Raw genomic sequence first — 24,193 nt, 5'->3', positions numbered from 1 at the left:
TTGTAGAACCTGGGCGGTCGCTGTGCACCAGGCGAGCCAGTAGGCCACCTGGCCTATCGCCCTGCATATAAACATTAGTAGCCTGAAATAGAAGCGAGCGCGAGTTTTTATCAGACAGATTAGCCACCCATGCCGACTGAGCCGCCAGCCAGCGTACCTTCAGTGCAGGGGTGCCATCCACCAAGTATCTAGATTCCAAATCCCTGGCGTCACTCTCAAGGGCTCGCTCTCTCTCCCTGCAGGACATTTTAAGGGCAGAAATACGTCTAATATACGTACCCCTTAGGAATGCCTTAAATGAATCCCAAACCACTGTTCCGGTTGCCGAGCCTACATTGTCAGTAAAGTATCCCTCCCACTGAGTCACCTGGTCAAAGCAGTCACCTATTTGCAGCAGCCAGGAAGGATGCAGTATCCAATAAGATTGACCCCTCTGGCTCACCATAGCGAGAGTCAACACCATAAGGGAGTGGTCAGAAATACCCCGGGCCTCGTACTGGACGTCAACCACCCTAGGGAGAAGAACGGGGGAGAGTAGGGTCAGATCGATTCTGGAGAACGAACCATGCGTGCCAGAGAAGCATGAAAACTGTCTAGTCGTAGGGTGCCGATTTCTCCACACATCCACCCACTGCGAATTATTCAGAAAATCAGCAAATTTAGAGCGCACTCCAGCAGCCTGCGGAGAGCGCCATCTGTCTAAAGCTAAATTCATAACATTGTTAAAGTCACCCAAGCAGACTACCGGGGTGTCTGGAGAGGAGGCTATGAATGAAGCGGCCTGCTGTAGTACATCGTACGAGAAGGGGGGGATATAAACTGCCAGTATGTAGTAGGGTTGAGAACTTAGTCTACATTCAAGGAACACAAAACGACCGTACTGATCAGTCTTGACCGACACCAACTCAAATTGGACCGATTTCTTTATCAGGATTGACACACCCCTGGATGAAGAGGAGTGAGAAGCGTGATAGGCCCAGCCCACCCAGGGTCTTCTAAGTGACAGTAATCTATTCCCTTCCAAATGAGTCTCGCAGAGACATGCAACATCCGGGCCATATTTCCGAAGTGTAGTCAAAACTAAGGAACGCTTTATCTTATTATTTAAACCTCGAACATTCCATGTCAGAAATTTCAAATTAGCCATAGATCTGGTAATATTCTATGTAGTAACCTAGAGAAACAACCCAGCGAATATTCCTGGAAGTCGTTAGTAAGGGCAAGAACAGTGCTATACTACTCAATCTCTGAATCTTAATCGACAGTATCCAATGCATCAGACATACTTCCCACATCAAAAAGAATATACTCAAAAACAAATTTAAGCATGAGAAAAATAACGAACTATAGAAAGAAAAAAACTTGCATAAGGCACAGCAACAAGCTGTTCGCTGACCTCTCCCCCCCTCCCCGTATACCACCCCTAACTCGGCATACTTAAATCTCAAACAACCGTTCCTATCTCTCAAGGGCTAAATACTAAACAAAACCCTTAACCCTTAACCAAAAACAAGCGATCAAGAGTAAAAAGTCCTGAGCCACCAACGCCAAGGGGGGCTCCCTGGACAATGGGTAGATGCCTCTGGTGATCCCAACCGAACATTAGACAGTGCAGGGCCTCAGTCCGGGGCCAGCTGGCGCGCTCCTGGTGCATATCTGTCCAGCCATTGGGCCGCCTCTCTAGGGGAATTGAAGAATTTGGTTTCCCCGTCCGCTACCACCCGGAGTCGGGAGGGGAATAGCATAGAGTAGGAGAGGTTCAGGTCTCTGAAGCGCCTCTTGATAGGCATAAACTGGGCTCGACCCTTCTGGACGTCCGCGGCAAAATCAGGAAAAGCAGACACGGTAACCCCATTCTTGGTAAGGGGGCCTTTTGTGCGTCCCAAACGGAGGACCGAGTCCCGATCCTTATAATGCAGAAATTTGGCGATGAAGGTGCGCGGAGGGGCGCCAGGAGGTAGAGCACGAGATGGTATCCGGTGTGCACGCTCCACCGTAAACTGTGCCGTGAAGGATTCAGCGCCGTAGCCACGACTCCAGGAAGAACTCAGGCTGGGAGCCCCCCTCCTTCTCCGGCAGGCCCACAAAACGCACATTATTTCTACACAGCCGACCCTCCAAGTCTAGTAACTTGGATTGAAGGGATGTTACTTGCTGGGTTACCTTGGAAATAGATTGTTTCATAGGACCGCACATATCCTCCAGATTCGAGACACGGGTTTCTGCCTCTCCCACTCTCTCGTATGCGCTGGACGTCCTGCCGAAGCAGTGAAAGATCACACTGCACTTTCTCCATCTTATCTGAAAGACGCTGTTCCGATCCAGCTATTGCCTCCAGCACTTGTTGAAGGGATGGAGCTGTGGGTGTGTTAGGGGATTCAGCAGCTGTTGCAGATGGGGAGTAGGAGTGGGACGGAGAGGCCCCCTGCGGGGCGGCCTGCGAGGCCCGTGGGTTAGGTTGTCTGGCAAATTTCTCGAGCTTCGCCGCAGCAGTGCGCTGGCCGTCCCGAACCATGACGGACAATAGGTAGTAAAAAAAACACTCCGGTATAATCTCAGGTCAAAAACGTAGAAGGAGACAGCAGCAATTAATTTTTTAGGGTTGTAATAAGCAGAAACACCTCCGCAGCTGGTCGCCAGAGTAGTAGGCAAATATAAAAGAAGGTACTGGCAGCGTCTCAGAATATAGGTGAGAGCAGGAGCGATGCAGTCTTTTAGTATGTAAAATGAGACAGCAGATGAAGTCAGAGTATAAAAATGGTCCCAGGAGGTAGGAGTCACTCACCAGTTACATATCAGGCAGCCTTTAAGTGAGAGTATCCCCTCTATGGCTGGGAACAGCAGTCCAGAGCAATGGGGCCGTCCATGCAGCTATCCACGAAATGGCCGCCACACACAGTGCCCTCGTCCCTCTTCCAGGAGTTGCTGGGTGCGCTCCGGAGTTCAGGGCCCCGATCTGCAGCCCACAAATATGAGGAGGGCCAGCCGTCGTCCCCACACTGCACCGCGGCGTCCAGCGGCGACAGCGGCCTGTCTCTAAGGCCCCGTGCACAGCGCGGCCGAGAATCTCCAAAATTGAGACCGGGGATCCGGAGGAGGTATAGGCCGCAGATCCGGAAGTGTGTCTCCTCGACCGTACAGACCTCGGGGGGAGCGGGGAAGTCGCCTGCCTGTGCCCCGCAGAGTAGAGAAGGAAAGCAGGGTAATTAGGCACACCAGAGGGGGTCAGGATTCCTACTCCTGTGCTGCCGTGGCCACGCCCCGGCTACTCTAGTTTTGAGTGAAACTTTTTTAGCATAGCAGGGCTGCACAAGCGTTCACAGCCCTGCTATGCTACAATACACTCCCCCATAGGCCGTGATTAGTTGATTGCACCAGCAGCAAAAAGTTGCTTGGTGCGATCAACTCAGAATGACCCCCATTGTGCAGTGTGAAAATGGAATGCAGTTCATATCCCAGTGCTCAGAATGCCGACGCCGGAATCCTGACAGCTAAAAATGTAGACACCAAGAATGCCGACACACAAGGACTATTTCCACTCGTGGGTGTCCACAGCACCCATAGAGTGGGAATAGAACCATGCAGCTAGCCACTGAGCTTGCAAGGGGCTTCATTGCCCTCACCCCCCCCCCCCCCCACTAGCATTCTGGTGGCAGGGATCCCTGCGTTGGGATGCGAACCACTGGGATCCCGGACACAGGTCTCCCAACCCATGAAAACACCCTGTTGAAATGTCCCGTTTAAAATCTGGGTGTTTTTTATGCCTCACCCTGTATATGTGTGTATATGTGTGTATATGTGTGTACACATGTGTGTATATGTGAGTATATGTGTGTATATATGTGTGTATATGTCTGTTTGGTTATAATACTTCATAAGCCAATCATTGTCCTGGGATTTGGCTGCTTATTGAACAAGGGATGTAGTTATGTGACCGACGGTCTCCATACCGGCACATACATCCCGCCCCCTCACAATCCCTACAGTCGGCATGCCGACTAACGGTGACTATTCCCACTCGTGGATGTCAGCAACCCATACTTTTCTGTGTAAAATAAATACTGTCATTACTTTTGGGGCACATGGAAATGGGTATACAGTAAGTATATATTTGGGTCAATTAATGGCATTTGTAAATACCCTGCAAAAAGCTGCATTTTCACGCAGTTTTGCCGCAACAATGGGTTCTAGTTGCCATTATTTGGGGGCAGAGACACATTTTCCCAGATCTTTATGACTGGGCCACAGGCTCAGCATATTGGGCTTGAGGACTACAGATGGGATGATGACCTTGAAACATCAGTGATCCCTTCTGTACTAACGAGGCGTCTTGTGATCTCGTCATTCAGCATAGGGATCTAGATGCCGGGTTCCTATGTGGAATGAATTGACCACAAGGGGCCCAGTTATCACAGTGGAAAGGTCACCGTCCCGTCTGTAGTCCTCAAGCCCTGATGTCATTGTTTTGTATTTCAGGTCTGTGTCGGCTAGAACGTGCAGCAATTTGGGGCCAGCGTGGCCTATAATATAATATGGGCTATCCAAGTCTCTGTATGTGGAGGTAGCTCTAGACAGAGTGAGAGTTGTACACACTTCATAAGCCATTGTCTCCACCGTACAGACGTTTCCTCTCTTTCCAGTCCAATGTCTGGAAGTGTGAGGTAGAGGCTGCGGCACAGGGGTGTAAGGTCATACCAGAGGCCCTTAGGCGAAAGTGTGATGATGGTGTGCCCCCCATCCCCCCACTTTCTTATGACTAGTTGTTACCCATCCTAATATACACATACACACACACATATACACACACATATCACACACATGCACACACACATAGCCACATATGCTCACACCCACATATACACACATACAGCCACATACACACACATACAGCCACATACACACACATACAGCCACATATACACACATACAGCCACATACACACACATACAGCCACATACACACACATACAGCCACATACACATACACACACATACAGCCACATACACACACATACAGCCACATACACACACATACAGCCACATACGCACACATACAGCCACATACACACACATACAGCCACATACACACACACATACAGCCACATATGCACACATACACACACATACAGCCACATACACACACATACAGCCACATACACACACATACAGCCACATATGCACACATACAGCCACATACACACACATACAGCCACATACACACACATACAGCCACATACACACACATACAGCCACATATACACACATACAGCCACATACACATACAGCCACATATGCACAAACATACAGATGGAGCCTTCCTCATCTTTGCCTGTAATAGGATTAAGTGAGCCAGGGCAATCGGACTTATCCCCTGATGTATTGTTCTCTCTGTATTGTATTGCAGCTGAGAACAATAGATGAAAGGCTTATGCTTATAAACTTTAGTGCACCTATACGCAGCAGAGAAGCCTAGATGAGCGTGGCTCCATCTGTATACACACAGACACATATGTGCACACACAGCCAGGGCCGTAACTACGTGTGTGCCAAGTAGGCTGGCACACAGCGCAGTTGCCCTGAGGGCGCACGGCCAGCGGCATGTAATGAGTCAAATTGACTCATTACATGCCGCCTCTGAAGTCTGCGCCGTGTGCCGCGGCCACACTGGGGAGGAGAGCTACAGCGCCGGGCAGCGGAGAAGGAGGAGGAAGGAGGGGGACTGGAGCCGCAGCAGCGCTATTTCATTGGTAGTAAGCGCCGCTGCAGCAGCCCCTTCTCCTTTCGTATTGGCTGGGACGCCAATAAAGGGGGACGCTGTCTGCCGTAATGTGTAAAAAGGTGACGCTGTCTGCTGTAATGTGTAAGAAGGGGGTCTGTCTGCTGTAATGTGTAAGAAGGGGTACGCTGTCTCCTGTAATTTGTAAGAAGGGGGACTGTCTGCTGTAATGTGTAAAAAGGGGGACTGTCTGCTGTAATGTGTAAAAAGGGGGACGCTGTCTCCTGTAATGTATAAAAGGGGCTCTACCTGGTGTAGTGGCGCTACTGTGCAGCATAATTTGAATAATGGAGACTACTGTGCACCGTAGTTTGAATTTCTATTATTTTGTGGCCACGCCCCTTCCCCATGAAGCCACGCCCCTATATATTTTTCATGCGCCTAAGGCGCGCACTGCCCCTATCTTACATGGGGGGGAATGTCGTTTCTTGCACTAAGCGCTAAAATGCCTAGTTACGGCACTGCACACAGCCACATATGTGCACACACACACACACACATTGACACATATGCAGATACACCCACATATGCACATGTACAGCCACATATGCACACACGTATACACGCAGCCACATATATACACACACACACACACACACACACACACATATACACATGCACACATAGCCACATACACACACAGCCACATATGCACTCACACCCACATACAGCCACATATGCACACACATATACACCCACATACACCCACATATGCACACATATACACACAGCCACATATGCACACACACCCACATACAGCCACATATGCACACACATATACACCCACATACACCCACATATGCACACATATACACACAGCCACATATGCACACACCCACATATGCACATATACAATCACATATGCACACACATATAGACACACACAGCCACATAAGTGCATGCACACAGCCCCATATACACACACATATACACACAACCACATATGCACATACACCCATATTTGCACACATACAGCCACATATGCACACACACAGCCCCATATACACACACATATACACACAGCCACATATGCACACACATATACACACAACCACATATGCACACACACAGCCCCATATACACACAGCCCCAAATATACATACAGCCCCATATGTGCTTGCACTGCCCCACATGCACACATACATAGCCCTATACACATACATACACACATACATACATACTGAGGAGGCATCTTCTGAGAGCAGCCATCTGACTCCAAGACATGCCATTTGAGAGCCTGGGGGTGGGTGTTGGCGGGAGACAGGTAGCAGGGCTGTTATGAGGTGGATTCATAGCCCACGGGGATCGCCAGCCCCAACACTGATTCAGCATAAGCCATTTTACAGCTAAGCCCGCCCCCAGCCAATAGGAGTCCACGGGGCGGGATAAACTCCATAATGGAGTATGCTGATTCCCGGTCGCCATGCACGCTGCACGGCTGTCCCTGGGGGAATCAGTCAGTAGTATGCCTGGAAATCTTTCGGACTAGCCAGCAACCCCGGAAGATTTGTGGGCATACCACTGAAGGGATTAATTAACTTTTTTTTAGTAACCCACATCGCATTCCCTGATGGACAAACAAGCTGATCACTCATAAAAAAAAAATTCAAAAGTAAAAACAAAACAAAAAAAACCATACAGTTCAGGAGCCGGTGATCGGTGCTCTGCTGCGGGCTTCCGGACACTGGGTCCTTCATGGGCAGCGATGTGAACCACGGTGCAGTAAAGTAACGCTGCAAAATGGCAGCTCACTTTACAGCACAGGGGATCACAGCAGCATACAGGATCCGTCACCCGGCAGGAGCAGCAATGACAGGCTTCCTGGACTGGTGAGTATATTTACCATGCTGGGGGAGTTCCACGGAGTGGGGGGGATAGTCACTACGAGAGGGTCAACCTGGCGACGGCACTAGCGGAGATGTCGGTGGGGTGGCGCATGCGCAGGAGGACATCTGGGTATTTTTCCCAAAATATACCCCGATGGTGCTGCGGAGAGACATCGCAAGCTCTGTCCATGCATGTGATAATTGATACATCCGTGCGATGTAATCAATTATCGCAGTGCGGATTCGGGCGATTTTATCACCTTACATCCACACCCTTGGATGCGAATGGTGATAAATAGGCCCCTGAGTGAGAAACTCCATGCAGATTCTTTATAATGCTGATACCCAAAGATGTAAAATACTCCACCTCCGCTACGTTCTGTCCATTCCGGCTACCGGCCAATAAACTGCTTATTTCTTCTCCTAGAGTCTACACTGATTCCTTTACTCAGTGATGTAGCTCCGCCTCTGAAATGACAGCTAGTAGATGATTGGTTGCTTTGGGCGACTTCCACTCTCTCTCTCTCTAAGGCATGATACATCCCCCTCTATGTCTTCCAGAACAGGATTAGGGGCTGATGTATTAAGGTGTTTCCGCAGTAATGTTCCCCGATAAGCAGGCGTATCGCAATATCTTGTTTTCTGTCTTATGTAACGAGGTATAAAAATCTGTTTTTCTCTTATCCCAAAAAACATTCCAGAAACATTGGAGTCTATTGGATGTGATATAAACCATATGTATCAAGTAATCCAGGCAGAGTTTTTCAGAAAATGTGATATATATTTAACGGTAGCTGTAGAATCAATTGTCTATTATATATGGCGGCACTTTTACACGTTCACTCATAACCCTGGTTGTGTTGTTGTTTAGGAGATTCTCTGACATATCATAATGGGATGATGTTCACTACGACAGACCAGGACAACGATGTATACTACGATAACTGCGCTCAGAAGTACAAGGGGGCCTGGTGGTACAATAAGTGTCACTCCACAAACCTGAATGGACTGTACCTTCCTGGGAAGCACGCTATCCATGGTGAAGGCATTACCTGGTACCATGGCAAAGGGCATAATTACTCCTACAGACAGTCTGAGATGAAGATTAGACCGCTGTGATGACGCAGAGAGACGCTTCCTACAATGACGCTGATTGTATGTGACATATAACTGCTGTGATTGGCTGTTACTGCGCTATAATGAGAATAAATCATACAGTGATATACGCATCTATATATGTGTCCTTGTATGTACTGTAACATCCTGGTACTCAGCCCTTCCGGTGATGTCACTGTCACCTGTACGCTGCATCCGGGCATCACTACCCTTCACTGTCACAGATTACTATTAGTGGGGTCATTACCTCATAGTGCCCCCCATAGTCAGCTGTTACCCATAATGCACTTCTCTATGACAGGGATTTGGAAGAACACTAAGTAAATCCCCTGAACACAGGCACAATGTGAGCGTCCCCCGGATGTATGTAGCAGAGATATGCGCTGTGGTTCCCTCATTTCTGATTACAGTAGCAGCCCCCGTAGGTATCTATGGGGGCAGCTTTAGTGCGAGATTCCTCTATATGGGCTACAGATTGCACAATTTACAGAGAGAGGGATCCACAGGATCCCTCCCTGACAGCGGCTGCTCGCATGCACGTGGTCTGCTCAGCATCATGCACAGTGGCACAGCCGCTCCATGGATGAGAGAGTGATGTATCGCTGGGACGAGATCCTGTCGCAGTCCCTGTTCCTGGATGTGTGTTTTCCTACATCCCAGCTGTACATCATTTCCTATAAGCCGTCTATTAATTTATTGTGCTTGACATTAACTATACACTTTAAGCAAGCTTATCAACTAAAATAAAGACACGGACACAACTGCGTTGGATTAAATGGTCATTGAATTTATTAATTGGAATGACCTCACTTGTAGTGGGTGGCCAGGAAGACGCTACCACTAACCAGCTCTAGTCACGATCTTACAAAATGGCGGCGACTAAACGCCCCAACTGTCATAGGTGCGACTGAAACGCCCCATCTATATATATCAGCATAACCTGTGTTGTGAAGGTCTCACCACCCCTTCCTATAGCAGAGTGTGGACGCTCCCCAAGGAAGCGCCCCTCGCCCCCCCACAAGGGCAGGACACACTCGCCGTCCTTCAAAAGGGTTAAGTGCCCCACAACACCACTTATGCTACAAGTGACCGCTGGCCAGTAGCGCCTTCCCACCCACTAAGTCTGAAAGAAAGATAATAGTAAGCCAAATTGAATAGAGCCAAATTAGATAGCCAATAGGGTGGGTGGGTGGGCTTCCAACCGACAAGAGGAAGTTTCTACCCTTCATGCACTAAATCACCTCCCCTACACTCACCGATAGGCTGGCCCTAACCAATTACAACTCACTCAAAACTCTGATCTGCCTAGCAACAAAGACATCTTCAACCAATCACAAAAATGTAAGACTCTTGTATAGATTTCCTGCCTAGCCAGGCACTCTCCTTATCTAAGCCGTCTATTAATTTATTGTGCTTGACATTAACTATAAACTTTAAGCTAGCTCATCAACTAAAAGACACAGACACAACTGCGTTGGATTAAAGGGTCATTGAATTTATTAATTGGAATGACCTCACTCGTAGTGGGTGGCCAGGAAGACGCTACCACTAACCAGCTCTAGTCACGATCTTACAAAATGGCAGCGACTAAACGCCCCAACTGTCATGGGTGCGACTGAAATGCCCCATCTGTATATATCAGCATAACCTGTGCTGCGAAGGTCTCACCACCCCTTCCTATAGCAGAGTGAGGACGCTCCCCGAGGAAGCACCCCTCGCCCCCCCCCCCCCCCAAGGGCAGGACATACTCGCAGTCCTTCAAAAGGGGTAAGTGCCCCACAACACCACTTATGCTACAAGTGACCGCTGGCCAGTAGCGCCTTTCCGCCACTGCCAGTTTCAGAGAAACGCAGCCCGCCAACCCGATACGAATGAAATCCAACCAGAACCAACTAACCAAACAAGAACAAAAGACCCGTCAAAACAACTCCCATTCCTAACTACAAAGATAACAAACTAATCCAGACAAGAAAACAGAGCCCTAAGAAAAACTCCAATCCCAAGATGGGAGAGATGTACACCATCCTTCCTAAAATAAAAGGGACTCTGGAGCACCAATAGCGGATGTCTAACCGCCAAACCACCAGCAGCCAACACAAACTTCGACACAGCAAAGTTAATCTTCTTCCGAGCACTGTCAAGCGCTGTGACATTCCGGGATCCCCTACAGACAAACCGAGGAATAATGTCAGACCAAACCAAGCGTACGCCAGGCCAAAGCAAGCTAAGTTCCCCCAAATCCACCTGAATCCGAAGGATAAGATCTATACTCTTAAGGTGACCCACATCGTTACCACCCAGGTGCAGCAGCAACCATTGGGGATGCCCCCAACGCTGCTCCTGCTGAAACAACAGATCCAAAAGTCCAGACCACCTGAGACTTCTCACACCTAACCATCGCACTCTGCGACCATCTAACAACTCAGATGACCTATCAGCAAGGGGATGACGCTCGGCCCAAAACACGTAAGAATGGCCAACTACCCAAATCTGTTCGGTGGAATCAGTGGACACTGTAAAACGGGGAAGTAGAAAAGTTAGACCGAACCGAACAGTTAGTAACAAAAAACCCAAGTGAAGGGGAAAACTTAAAAAACCTCCCGTGGACCTGAAGTGTCAGCCAATTGTAATTAGGCACCCTTGGAGAAAAATTTTAAAAATCCCTTCACACCTCCAATTGTGGAATGCTAACCATTCCAAAATTGGCAGGTAAGCAAAGTTTTTGGGTTAGCGCAACATTAAACCTTATACAATCTAATATAAGACTTAAACACGGCAGACTTCCATCGACCCATTTCCTGAATGGCTGACGGTGGAAGGCCACGTGCCGCAGCGCAAGTTGCCGCACTGATGCGGAAGGAATGCGTCCCAAACAGCACTTCAACACAGCGGCAAACTGAAACCGAGTAAGAGGCAATCCATCCCCGTGCAGCAGTACTTGAGCACCACAATTAGGCCGTAAGGGCAAATAAATTTGCGCGAGCAGTACAGGGCACAAGTCGTCATCCTCCTGAGCCTTCAAAGTCACCCAGCGTCCTCGACCCAGCAGGTCGGTCTTGGAACGGGGTAACCTACACATAACGACACCGTCCTTGAACACCAGGTCCGCGAAAAGCATGCCTGTATCAGTGGACCGTTTATTAGCGGCTACCAGCTCGCCAACCCGAAAAGCCCAAAAAAATGCGAAGGAAAAGGCTGCACGGAAAAGGGACGCCACAAACGCGGAATCAATCACCGCCGGCAGAATCGCCATAAACTCGCGCAACAACTGTGTGTCAATAGGTCTGCGCATATCTTGCTGGAATGGACTTAACCTTGCCCAACCCCTGAGCGCCTTGGATAAAGTAAACGACCTGGTGGGGTCCGTCCCCTGCTGCAACCGAGCATGGAACGAAATCCCCGCCAAAGACGCGGACATGGATGCCTTGGACCTACCACTCTGGTAACACTCCCAACCAAAGGCCAACAAAACATCGTCCTCTGACTTACCCCCGGCCCCACACCTAAGCTGGTGCGCCTGCCACTCACGCCAAACCGCAGCATATGCCCGACGGGTCGAAGGAGCCAAGGAATTCAGCGCCAAGCTGGCTACGCCAGTTCTATAATCTACCAAACAGAAGTTAGAAGGTAGAGGCCGGGCGGTGCTGCAGGGCACAGGGACACTCGCGGCCGGGGGTGCCGAATCCCCGCCGCGAGACATCAGCCCCCCAGTGTCAGCGGGCGCCGTGCCAGACCCGCTGACCGCGGAACGCACGGAGTCGCCGGGCGCTGCAGTGTGCACGGAGACGGGAGGCGTTGACGGATCATGCGCCGTCGTGTCTCCCGCACCGGAGCTGAGAGCGTGCCTGGCAGGGAGAGCAGCAGGGCGGCGGAGGCACACAGCCCGGTGGGGGAGCTGAGTCCACCAGACGCTGGGGACGGGGAGCAGAGCGCTTGGGCCTGGGCATGCTGCAGGGAACACACGAGCTGGGCTAATTCGGAATGGCAGGGAGGGGGGGGGGGGGCAACAAATAATTTAAAACTGTACAAAAGTATAAAAAGAAAGTAGATAGGAAAGGGATAGTTAAAGAAAATAAGGTTAATCTATTTCTCGTAGTCCGTAGTGGATGCTGGGAACTCCGTAAGGACCATGGGGAATAGCGGCTCCGCAGGAGACTGGGCACAACTAAAGAAAGCTTTAGGACTACCTGGTGTGCACTGGCTCCTCCCACTATGACCCTCCTCCAGACCTCAGTTAGGACACTGTGCCCGGAAGAGCTGACACAATAAGGAAGGATTTTGAATCCCGGGTAAGACTCATACCAGCCACACCAATCACACCGTATAACTCGTGATACTATAACCAGTTAACAGTATGAACTATAACTGAGCCTCTCAACAGATGGCTCATAACAATAACCCTTTAGTTAGGCAATAACTATATACAAGTATTGCAGACAATCCGCACTTGGGATGGGCGCCCAGCATCCACTACGGACTACGAGAAATAGATTTACCGGTGAGTAAAATCTTATTTTCTCTGACGTCCTAGTGGATGCTGGGAACTCCGTAAGGACCATGGGGATTATACCAAAGCTCCCAAACGGGCGGGAGAGTGCGGATGACTCTGCAGCACCGAATGAGCAAACTCAAGGTCCTCCTCAGCCAGGCTATCAAATTTGTAGAATTTTGCAAACGTGTAGCAGCTCGGCAAAGTTGTAAAGCCGAGACCCCTCAGGCAGCCGCCCAAGAAGAGCCCACCTTCCTTGTGGAATGGGCTTTTACAGATTTAGGATGAGGCAGTCCAGCCGCAGAATACGCAAGCTGAATTGTGCTACCAATCCAGCGAGCAATAGTCTGCTTAGAAGCAGGAGCACCCAGCTTGTTGGGTGTATACAGGATAAATAGCGAGTCAGTTTTCCTGACTCCAGCCGTCCTGGAAATATAAATTTTCAAGGCCCGGACTACATCCAGTAACTTGGAATCCTCCAAGTCCCTAGTAGCCGCAGGCACCACAATAGGTTGGTTCAAGTAAAAAGCTGATACCACCTTAGGGAGAAACTGAGGACGAGTCCTCAATTCTGCCCTATCCATATGGAAAATCAGATAAGGGCTTTTACACGACAAAGCCGCCAATTCTGACACACGCCTGGCCGACGCCAAGGCCAATAACATGACCACTTTCCACGTAAGATATTTTAAATCCACGGATTTAAGTGGCTTAAACCAATGTGATTTTAGGAAACTCAACACCACGTTGAGATCCCACGGTGCCACTGGAGGCACAAAAGGGGCTGAATATGCAGCACTCCCTTTACAATGTCTGAACTTCAGGCAGTGAAGCCAGTTCTTTTTGGAAGAAAATTGACAGAGCCGAAATCTGGACCTTAATGGAACCCAAGTTTAGGCCCAAAGTCACTCCTGACTGTAGGAAGTGCAGAAATCGACCCAGCTGAAATTTCTCTGTTGGGGCCTTCCTAGCCTCGCACCACGCAACATATTTTCGCCAAATGCGGTGATAATGGTTTGCGGTTACTTCTTTCCTAGCTTTAATCAGCGTAAGAATTACTTCCTCCGGAATGCCCTTTTCCTTTAGGATCCGGTGTTCAACCGCCATGCTGTCAAACGCAGCCGCGGTAAGACTTGGAACAGACAGGGCCCCTGCTGTAGCAGATCCTGTCAGAGTGGCAGAGGCCATGGGTCCTCTGATATAAGTTCTGGGTACCAATCTCTTCTTGGCCAATCCGGAACCACGAGTATCGTTCTTACTCCTCGTCTTCTTATTATTCTCAGTACCTTGGGTATGAGAGGCAGAGGAGGGAACACATAAACCGACTGGTACACCCACGGTGTCACTAGAGCGTCCACAGCTATCGCCTGAGGGTCCCTTGACCTGGCGCAATATCTTTGTAACTTTTTGTTGAAGCGAGACGACATCATGTCCACCTGTGGCCTTTCCCAACGGTTTACCAGCATTTGGAAGACTTCTGGATGAAGTCCCCACTCTCCCGGGTGGAGGTTGTGCCTGCTGAGGAAGTCTGCTTCCCAGTTGTCCACTCCCGGAATGAACATTGCTGACAGTGCTAATACGTGATTTTCCGCCCATCGGAGAATCCTTGTGGCTTCTGCCATCGCCATCCTGCTTCTTGTGCCGCCCTGATGGATTACCTGGGCGACCGCCGTGATGTTGTCTGACTGGATCAGCACCGGCTGGTCTTGAAGCAGGGGCTTTGCCTGACTTAGGGCATTGTAAATGGCCCTCAGTTCCAGAATATTTATGTGTAGGGAAACTTCCTGGCTTGACCATAGTCCTTGGAAATTTCTTCCCTGTGTGACTGCCCCCCAGCCTCGAAGACTGGCATCCGTGGTCACCAGAACCCAGTCCTGTATGCCGAACCTGCGGCCCTCTTGAAAATGAGCCCTCTGCAGCCACCACAGTAGAGACACCCTGGTCCTTGGAGACAGGGTTATCAGCCGATGCATCTGAAGATGCGATCCAGACCACTTGTCCAACAGGTCCCACTGAAAAGTTCTTGCATGGAACCTGCCGAATGGAATTGCTTCGTGGGAAGCTACCATTTTTCCCAGGACTCGCGTGCAGTGATGCACCGATACCTGTTTTGGTTTCAGGAGGCCTCTGACTAGAGATGACAGCTCCTTGGCTTTCTCCTCCGAGAGAAACACTTTTTTCTGGTCTGTGTCCAGAACCATCCTCAGGAACAGCAGACGTGTCGTAGGAACCAGCTGTGACTTTGGAATGTTTAGAATCCCACCGTGCTGTTGTAGCACTTCCCGAGATAGTGCTACCCCGACCAACAACTGCTCCTTGGACCTCGCCTTTATCAGAAGATCGTCCAAGTACGGGATAATTAAAACTCCCTTTTTTCGAAGGAGTATCATCATTTCGGCCATTACCTTGGTAAATACCCTCGGTGCCGTGGACAGCCCAAACGGCAGCGTCTGGAATTGGTAATGACAATCCTGTACCACAAATCTGAGGTACTCCTGGTGAGGATGGTAAATGGGGACATGCAGGTAAGCATCCTTGATGTCCAGGGATACCATGTAATCCCCCTCGTCCAGACTTGCAATAACCGCCCTGAACTTGAATTTTTTTATATATGTGTTCAAGGATTTCAAATTTAAAATGGGTCTCACCGAACCGTCCGTGTCACAACTGAGGGCCTGAGCTGACGGGAGGCAGCCTCAGTTGTAGGGGCTGAGATGTAACGGAACCTGGGAGGTTGTATCAGACCCCTAGACATGTAAGTAACATGTAGAATAACTGCCCGAAGGCGTGACCACGACAACCAGGATAAAAGTCAATGATGTTTATTATGACAAACTCCGTAACACAGCAGCAGTAAAAGGAAACATAAAAGTCAACAGAGGATAAATACAATTCCTGGGTACTACAGGGTGGCAAGGGCCACAGGCACTGGTAGTGTGAGACAGTTCTTATAATCTTCTAGTTGGAAAGTCCTTACCAGGCCTGACTGTAGCAATGGAGAGAACCCAGGATCGTACCAGCCGGTGTTCCAGGAAAGGCTGGGCTGCTGAAGATAAAACGGCTGCTGTGGATACTGGCTGGAACCAGACTGTTGTTGATACGGAGTGGATACTGGCTGGGACCAGTTAAATAATAAACGAACTTGAGAGCGATGAAATAATAATGAAGTTTGGAGTTTGAGAGCGGTGAAATAATAATACCGGTGGAGAGTGGTAAACTGCAGAAAAGGACACCGGCCCTTTAAGAGAAGCTGTACACTGCTGGAAGCTGGGCTGGAAGCAGGTGATTGTTTGAGAGCGGTGAAATAATAATACCGGTGGAGAGTGGTAAACTGCAGAAAGGACACCGGCCCTTTAAGAGAAGCTGTACACTGCTGGAAGCTGGGCTGGAAGCAGGTGATTGTTGTAGCTGGAAACAGGTGAGTCCAGAATGGATCGGAGAGTCAGGCTACACCGCAGATGGAATGCTGGTGCGGGTCTCTGTAGCAGAAGTCTGGAGACAGGAGCTGGAACCTGGAAGACAACCACAGGAGAGAGACAAACTGGAACTAGGTTAGACAACCAAAGCACTGACGCCTTCCTTGCTCAGGCACAGCTTACTTATACCTGCAGCAAGGAAGGGGTTGGCTAGGCAATTATGCAAATCAACAATACAGACAGCAGATTGGTGGAAATGATCAGATGACAAAATCCAAGATGGCTGCGCCCATGCAGACACTTGGAGGGAAGTTTGGTTTGTAATCCATGTGAGAATTGAAACAGTAATGGCGACGCCGGCCACAGGAGACAGGAGACGCCAGACTGACAAGCGCACATTTAACCACGCGGGCACAGCGGAGGCCGCGGCTGATGAAATCACCACTCTGACATTCTGCATGTGGAAACTCAGGAACAGCGGGATCCGGTCCTGGAACGCTGAGCCAGCCTTAGGAGGCATCTGAAGGGTAAGTAATGGCGTCCAGATACCCGGATCGTGACAGCACCCCCCCCTTTAGGAGTGGCCCCAGGACACTTCTTAGGCTTTAAAGGAAACTTTGCGTGGAAATTTCGGACCAAGGCAGGAGCATGGACGTCTGAGGCATTGGTCCAAGAGCGTTCTTCAGGACCATAACCCTTCCAGTCAATGAGGTATTGTAACTGACCGTAACGGAAACGTGAGTCCAAAATCTTGGCCACCTCGTACTCGACTCCCCGTTGAGTCTGAACTTTGGGAGCTGGAGGAAGTGCGGAATGAAACCGATTCAGGATCAGCAATTTCAACAAAGAAACATGAAATGTCCTGGGTATTTTCAAGAAGGATGGTAACTGTAACCTGTAGGCAACAGGATTGATGACTTGTTCAATCTTGAAGGGTCCGATGTAGCGAGGTGCAAATTTCATGCTGGGAACTCTCAACCTCAAATTCTTCGTGGACAACCACACACGATCACCCACCTTGAGAGCAGGAACCGCTCTACGCTTCCTATCGGCAAACTTCTTATACCTGAATGAGGCTTTAAGCAGGGCTGCGCGGACGTTCCTCCAGTTATTTGAAAACTGATGCAAGGTGACATCCACTGCTGGAACAGAAGTTGCGGGAAGCGGTTGGAATTCTGGGACTTTAGGGTGGAATCCATAATTAATGAAGAATGGTGTAGAAGAAGATGAGGAATGGTATTGATTGTTGTGGCTGAACTCGGCCCAAGGAAGGAGTTGAACCCAGTCATCTTGAGAGGAAGACACATATATACGGAGGAAGGCCTCCAAGTCCTGATTCACCCTCTCGGTTTGACCATTGGTCTGAAGATGGTAAGCCGTGGAAAACTTTAACTTGACTTGGAGGGCTTGACACAAACTTCGCCAAAATTTGGCTACAAATTGTACTCCACGATCCGAGATGATCTCTTCAGGAAGACCGTGAAGTCGGAAGATCTCTTGTATAAACACTTGAGCCAACTTGGAAGCTGACGGAAGACCGGTGAGAGGAATGAAATGTGCCATCTTGGTGAACCGGTCAACTACCACCCAGATGGTATTAAACTTGTTGCAGATAGGTAGATCGGAAACAAAGTCCATCGACAAATGGGTCCATGGTCGACGGGGAACAGATAATGGAACCAGTTGCCCCGCAGGCGACTGGCGGGAGACTTTGTGTTGGGCACACTTTGGGCAGGAGGCAATAAATTCCATAACGTCCTTCTTCAGAGTTGGCCACCAGTAGGACCTAGAAATAAATTCTAGGGTTTTCTGAATGCCTGTATGTCCAGCAAAACGGGAAGCATGGGCCCAATGCATGAGCTTCTTCCTTAGAACTGGCTTAACAAAACTTTTCCCTGGTGGAGGCGTAGAGTCCATCCCTACCGTGGAGAATGCCAACGGATTAATAATAGGATGCTTGTCTGCAGACTCGGACTCATTTTCTTGCTCCCATGAGCGGGAAAGGGCATCGGCCTTACGATTCTGAGAACCCGGACAGAACTGGAGTTTAAAGTCAAACCTAGAGAAGAAAAGTGCCCATCTGGCCTGACGAGGATTCAGACATTGTGCGCCTTTGAGATATAAAAGATTTTTGTGGTCGGTGAGTATGGTGATTGAGTGGGAAGCTCCCTCCAACAGGTATCTCCACTCCTCCAGAGCGAGCTTGATGGCTAGCAACTCCTGATCGCCAATGGCATAGTTGCGCTCAGCTGGAGAAAACTTCCGGGAGAAGAAACTGCAAGGATGTAGATGTCCATCTTTGGCCCTCTGGGGTAACACTGCTCCTACTCCAATGGAGGAGGCGTCTACCTCTAGGATAAAAGGAGAGTCGGTGTCAGGCTGTTTCAGAACTGGTGCAGAGATGAACCGTTGCTTCAGAAGGTGAAAGGCCTGTGTAGCTTCCTCGGACCACTTGGACGGATTAGCACCTTTCTTGGTTAATGCAGTGATAGGCGCCACAATGGTGGAAAAGTCTCGTATAAATTTTCTATAATAATTGGCGAACCCTAAGAACCTCTGGACCCCTTTGAGGCTTAAGGGTATAGGCCAATTCTGGATTGCTTGGAGTTTCTCAGGATCCATCTCTAGTCCGGAACCGGACACAATGTAACCTAGAAACGGAATGGTTTTAACTTCAAACACACACTTCTCCAATTTACAATAGAGGTGATTGACACGGAGACGGGAAAGAACCTCTTTTACCCAGAAACGATGATCTTCGAGATTGTTAGCAAAGATGAGGATGTCGTCTAGATAAACCACGACATGGCGGTACAAGATGTCCCTGAAGATCTCATTCACGAAGTGCTGGAAGACTGCTGGAGCGTTGCTCAATCCGAAGGGCATGACGAGGTACTCATAATGTCCGTCACGGGTGTTAAAGGCGGTCTTCCACTCGTCACCCTCACGGATTCGGATGAGATTGTAGGCACCCCTCAAGTCCAGCTTTGTGAAAATGGTTGCACCACTAACTCTATCAAAGAGCACGGTAATCAGGGGTAAAGGGTATCGGTTCTTGACGGTAATGTCGTTCAGACCTCTGTAGTCGATGCACGGACGCAGACCACCGTCTTTCTTCTTAACGAAGAAGAAGCCTGCGCCGGCTGGAGAAGAAGATGGTCGGATGAAACCCTTCGCCAGGTTCTCTTTGATGTACTCTTCCATGGAGTGTGTCTCGGGCAGAGACAACGGATAAGTTCGGCCTCGTGGTGGAACCTTCCCTGGAATGAGGTCGATTGGGCAGTCCCATTCTCTATGAGGAGGAAGGATATCAGCAGAGGCTTTACTGAACACATCCGTGAAGTCTTGATATGGAGGAGGCGGAACATCAGTTGACCTGGGGAAGGAAGAACAAACAGGAAGAACTTTGGCTAAACAAGTCTCAGCACAGGAGGGACCCCATGCCAGTATTTGCGTAGTCGTCCAGTCAATTGATGGGTTGTGGAGACGGAGCCATGGAAGGCCTAAAACCACTGGATGTGTGGCTCTTGGAATCACTAAAAATGAAATATACTCAGAATGAAGAACTCCCACTCTCAGACGAACTGGAAGAGTCCTTAAGGAAATGACTGCGTCAAAAATCTTGCTGCCATCCACGGCAGTCAAAGAGATGGACGAGGACAGTCTCTCGGTGGGTAGGGACCACCGTTTAACATAAGCTTCGGTTATGAAATTCCCAGCTGCTCCGGAATCAAGGAGGGCAATGACGTTCCTGTAACGTTGAGCAATTTGGAGCGACACTGGGAGGTTACAGTCATGAGGAGATGGAGAGGAGATCATTACTCCTAGCCGGCCCTCTCCTTGGCGAGCTAGGATCTGGAGTTTCCCGGACGTTTGGGACAGGCATTGATAGTGTGCGACGGAGCTGCACAGTAGAGACAGAGAGACTCAGAGAGACGTCTTCGGCGCTCAGCGGGAGATAGACGGGAACGACTAATTTGCATAGGCTCATCCTTGGATGGAGATGGTTGACGAGGAGGAGGAGCAGAAGATTTAGGAGTAGATGATCTTCCTCGCTCGGTTGCTCTCTCTCTGAAACGTAGATCAACCTTCGTGCAAAGAGAAATTAGCTCATCCAACTTAGAGGGCAAGTCTCTGGTAGCTAACTCATCCTTGATGCGTTCTGATAAGCCATGCCAGAATGCAGCATACAGGGCCTCGTCATTCCATGCCAGTTCGGATGCCAGGATTTTAAACTGTATAAGATACTGTCCCACAGTACGTGTTCCCTGGCGTAAACGAAGAATCTCAGATGAAGCAGATGTTATCCGGCCTGGCTCGTCGAAGATGCGCCTGAATGTAGCTACAAAGTCAGTATAGGAGGATAGCAGGGGATCAGACTTCTCCCATAAAGGTGATGCCCAGTCAAGGGCTGAGCCACTGAGAAGGGAGATGACATAGGCAATTTTGGTACGGTCACTGAAGAAATTGCCAGGTAGAGGCTCAAAGTGGATTTCACATTGATTGAGAAATCCCCTGCAGAACCTTGGAGATCCATCCAATTTTGCTGGCGTTGGAAGATGAAGATGTGGACTGGAAATGGGTAAGGTGGGTGGGGTTACAGCTGGTGTCACTGTAGTGGACGCACCGGACGTGCCAGGTCCACGGAGGGTCGTTTGAATCCCATCCAGCCGTGTAGAGAGATCCTGGAGACAGCGGATGATGTGGCCCTGTGCAGCCTCCTGATGTTCAAGTCGGGCTGCCAGTTCTTGCATCGGCCTGGCCGCTTGATCCTGGTCTCCGGCTGGATTCATTAGGTCAGTGCTTACTGTCACAACTGAGGGCCTGAGCTGACGGGAGGCAGCCTCAGTTGTAGGGGCTGAGATGTAACGGAACCTGGGAGGTTGTATCAGACCCCTAGACATGTAAGTAACATGTAGAATAACTGCCCGAAGGCGTGACCACGACAACCAGGATAAAAGTCAATGATGTTTATTATGACAAACTCCGTAACACAGCAGCAGTAAAAGGAAACATAAAAGTCAACAGAGGATAAATACAATTCCTGGGTACTACAGGGTGGCAAGGGCCACAGGCACTGGTAGTGTGAGACAGTTCTTATAATCTTCTAGTTGGAAAGTCCTTACCAGGCCTGACTGTAGCAATGGAGAGAACCCAGGATCGTACCAGCCGGTGTTCCAGGAAAGGCTGGGCTGCTGAAGATAAAACGGCTGCTGTGGATACTGGCTGGAACCAGACTGTTGTTGATACGGAGTGGATACTAGCTGGGACCAGTTAAATAATAAACGAACTTGAGAGCGATGAAATAATAATGAAGTTTGGAGTTTGAGAGCGGTGAAATAATAATACCGGTGGAGAGTGGTAAACTGCAGAAAAGGACACCGGCCCTTTAAGAGAAGCTGTACACTGCTGGAAGCTGGGCTGGAAGCAGGTGATTGTTTGAGAGCGGTGAAATAATAATACCGGTGGAGAGTGGTAAACTGCAGAAAGGACACCGGCCCTTTAAGAGAAGCTGTACACTGCTGGAAGCTGGGCTGGAAGCAGGTGATTGTTGTAGCTGGAAACAGGTGAGTCCAGAATGGATCGGAGAGTCAGGCTACACCGCAGATGGAATGCTGGTGCGGGTCTCTGTAGCAGAAGTCTGGAGACAGGAGCTGGAACCTGGAAGACAACCACAGGAGAGAGACAAACTGGAACTAGGTTAGACAACCAAAGCACTGACGCCTTCCTTGCTCAGGCACAGCTTACTTATACCTGCAGCAAGGAAGGGGTTGGCTAGGCAATTATGCAAATCAACAATACAGACAGCAGATTGGTGGAAATGATCAGATGACAAAATCCAAGATGGCTGCGCCCATGCAGACACTTGGAGGGAAGTTTGGTTTGTAATCCATGTGAGAATTGAAACAGTAATGGCGACGCCGGCCACAGGAGACAGGAGACGCCAGACTGACAAGCGCACATTTAACCACGCGGGCACAGCGGAGGCCGCGGCTGATGAAATCACCACTCTGACATTCTGCATGTGGAAACTCAGGAACAGCGGGATCCGGTCCTGGAACGCTGAGCCAGCCTTAGGAGGCATCTGAAGGGTAAGTAATGGCGTCCAGATACCCGGATCGTGACAGTCCGGTTTCGGTACCACAAACATTGTGGATTATAATCCCGTCCTTGTTGAAGTAGGGGCACCTTGACTATCACCTGCTGGGAATACAGCTTGTAAATTGCCTCTAGCACAGCCTCCCTGCCTGAGGGAGTTGTCGGCAAGGCAGATTTGAAGAAACAGCAGGGAGGAGACGCCTCGAATTCCAGCTTGTACCCCTGAGATACTACTTGAAGGATCCAGGGATCCACTTGTGAGCGAGCCCACTGATCGCTGAAATCTTTTAGGCGGCCCCCCACCATACCTGGCTCCGCCTGTAGAGCCCCACCGTCATGCGGCGGACTTGGAGGAAGCGGGGGAGGACTTTTGCTCCTGGGAACCGGCTGTTTGTTGCAGCTTCTTTCCCCTACCTCTGCCTCTGGGCAGAAAAGACGCGCCTTTTCCCCGCCTGCTTTTCTGGGGCTGAAAGGACTGTACCTGATAATACGGTGCTTTCTTAGGCTGTGAGGGAACATGGGGCAAAAATGCTGATTTCCCAGCTGTTGCTGTGGAAACCAGATCTGAGAGACCATCCCCGAATAACTTCTCACCCTTATAAGGCAAAACTTCCACGTGCCTTTTAGAATCTGCATCCCCTGTCTACTGCCGAGTCCATAAGCCTCTCCTGGCAGAAATGGACATTGCACTTATCCTATCCTCTGGCGGGAAAGGGTACGCCATTAGTAACCTTTTAGAAATTACCAATTTTTTTTATCGGGGGAAGCCCACGCTACTTCACACACTTCATTTAATTCTTCAGAAGGGGGAAAAACCACTCGGAGTTTTTTCTCCCCAAACATAATACCCTTTTTTGTGGTACCTGGGGTAGTATCAGAAATGTGTAATACATTTTTCCTTGCTTCAATCATGTAACGAGTGACCCTATTGGACATTACATTAGTCTCTTCGTCGTCGACGCTGGTATCAGTATCCGTGTCGACATCTGTGTCTGCCATCTGAGGTAGCGGGCGTTTTAGAGCCCCTGATGGCCTTTGAGACGCCTGGGCAGGCACGAGCTGAGAAGCCGGCTTTCCCGCATTTGGCATGTCGTCAAATTTTTTGTGTAAGGAGTCGACACTTTCACGTAATTCCTTCCATAAGTCCATCCACTCAGGTGTCCGCCCCTCAGGGGGTGACATCACATTTATAGGCATCTGCTCCGCCTTCCCATAAGTCTCCTCATCAAACATGTCGACACAGCTGTACCGACACACCGCACACACACAGGGAATGCTCTGATAGAGGACAGGACCCCACGAAGCCCTTTGGGGAGACAGAGAGAGAGTATGCCAGCACACATCAGAGCGCTATATAATACAGGGACTAACTGAATTATATCCCCTTATAGCTGCTATAATTATTATACTGCGCCTAAATTTAGTGTCCCCCCTCTCTTTTTAACCCGTCTGTAGTGTAGACTGCAGGGGAG

At 49.6% G+C, this 24,193-nt stretch overlaps 1 protein-coding gene across 1 annotated transcript in view; it reads left to right on the top strand.

Moving 5' to 3' along the window:
- The window catches only part of LOC134948047 (ficolin-1-like), a 170,574-nt gene extending 161,748 nt beyond the window's left edge, over window positions 1-8,826 (top strand). Inside the window, exon 6 of the mRNA XM_063935804.1 lies at window positions 8,473-8,826. Within this exon, the coding sequence (XP_063791874.1) occupies window positions 8,473-8,720 (248 nt within the window). The 3' untranslated portion in view covers window positions 8,721-8,826. The remainder of the gene's footprint in view (window positions 1-8,472) is intronic.
- The last annotated feature ends 15,367 nt before the right edge of the window (window positions 8,827-24,193 follow it).

The sequence above is a fragment of the Pseudophryne corroboree genome, chromosome 8 (genome assembly GCF_028390025.1).
Source record: "Pseudophryne corroboree isolate aPseCor3 chromosome 8, aPseCor3.hap2, whole genome shotgun sequence".
Classification (NCBI taxonomy): Eukaryota; Metazoa; Chordata; class Amphibia; order Anura; family Myobatrachidae; genus Pseudophryne; species Pseudophryne corroboree.
The sequence above is the reverse complement of the archived record's forward strand: the minus strand, read 5'-3'. Positions and strand labels throughout refer to the sequence as shown.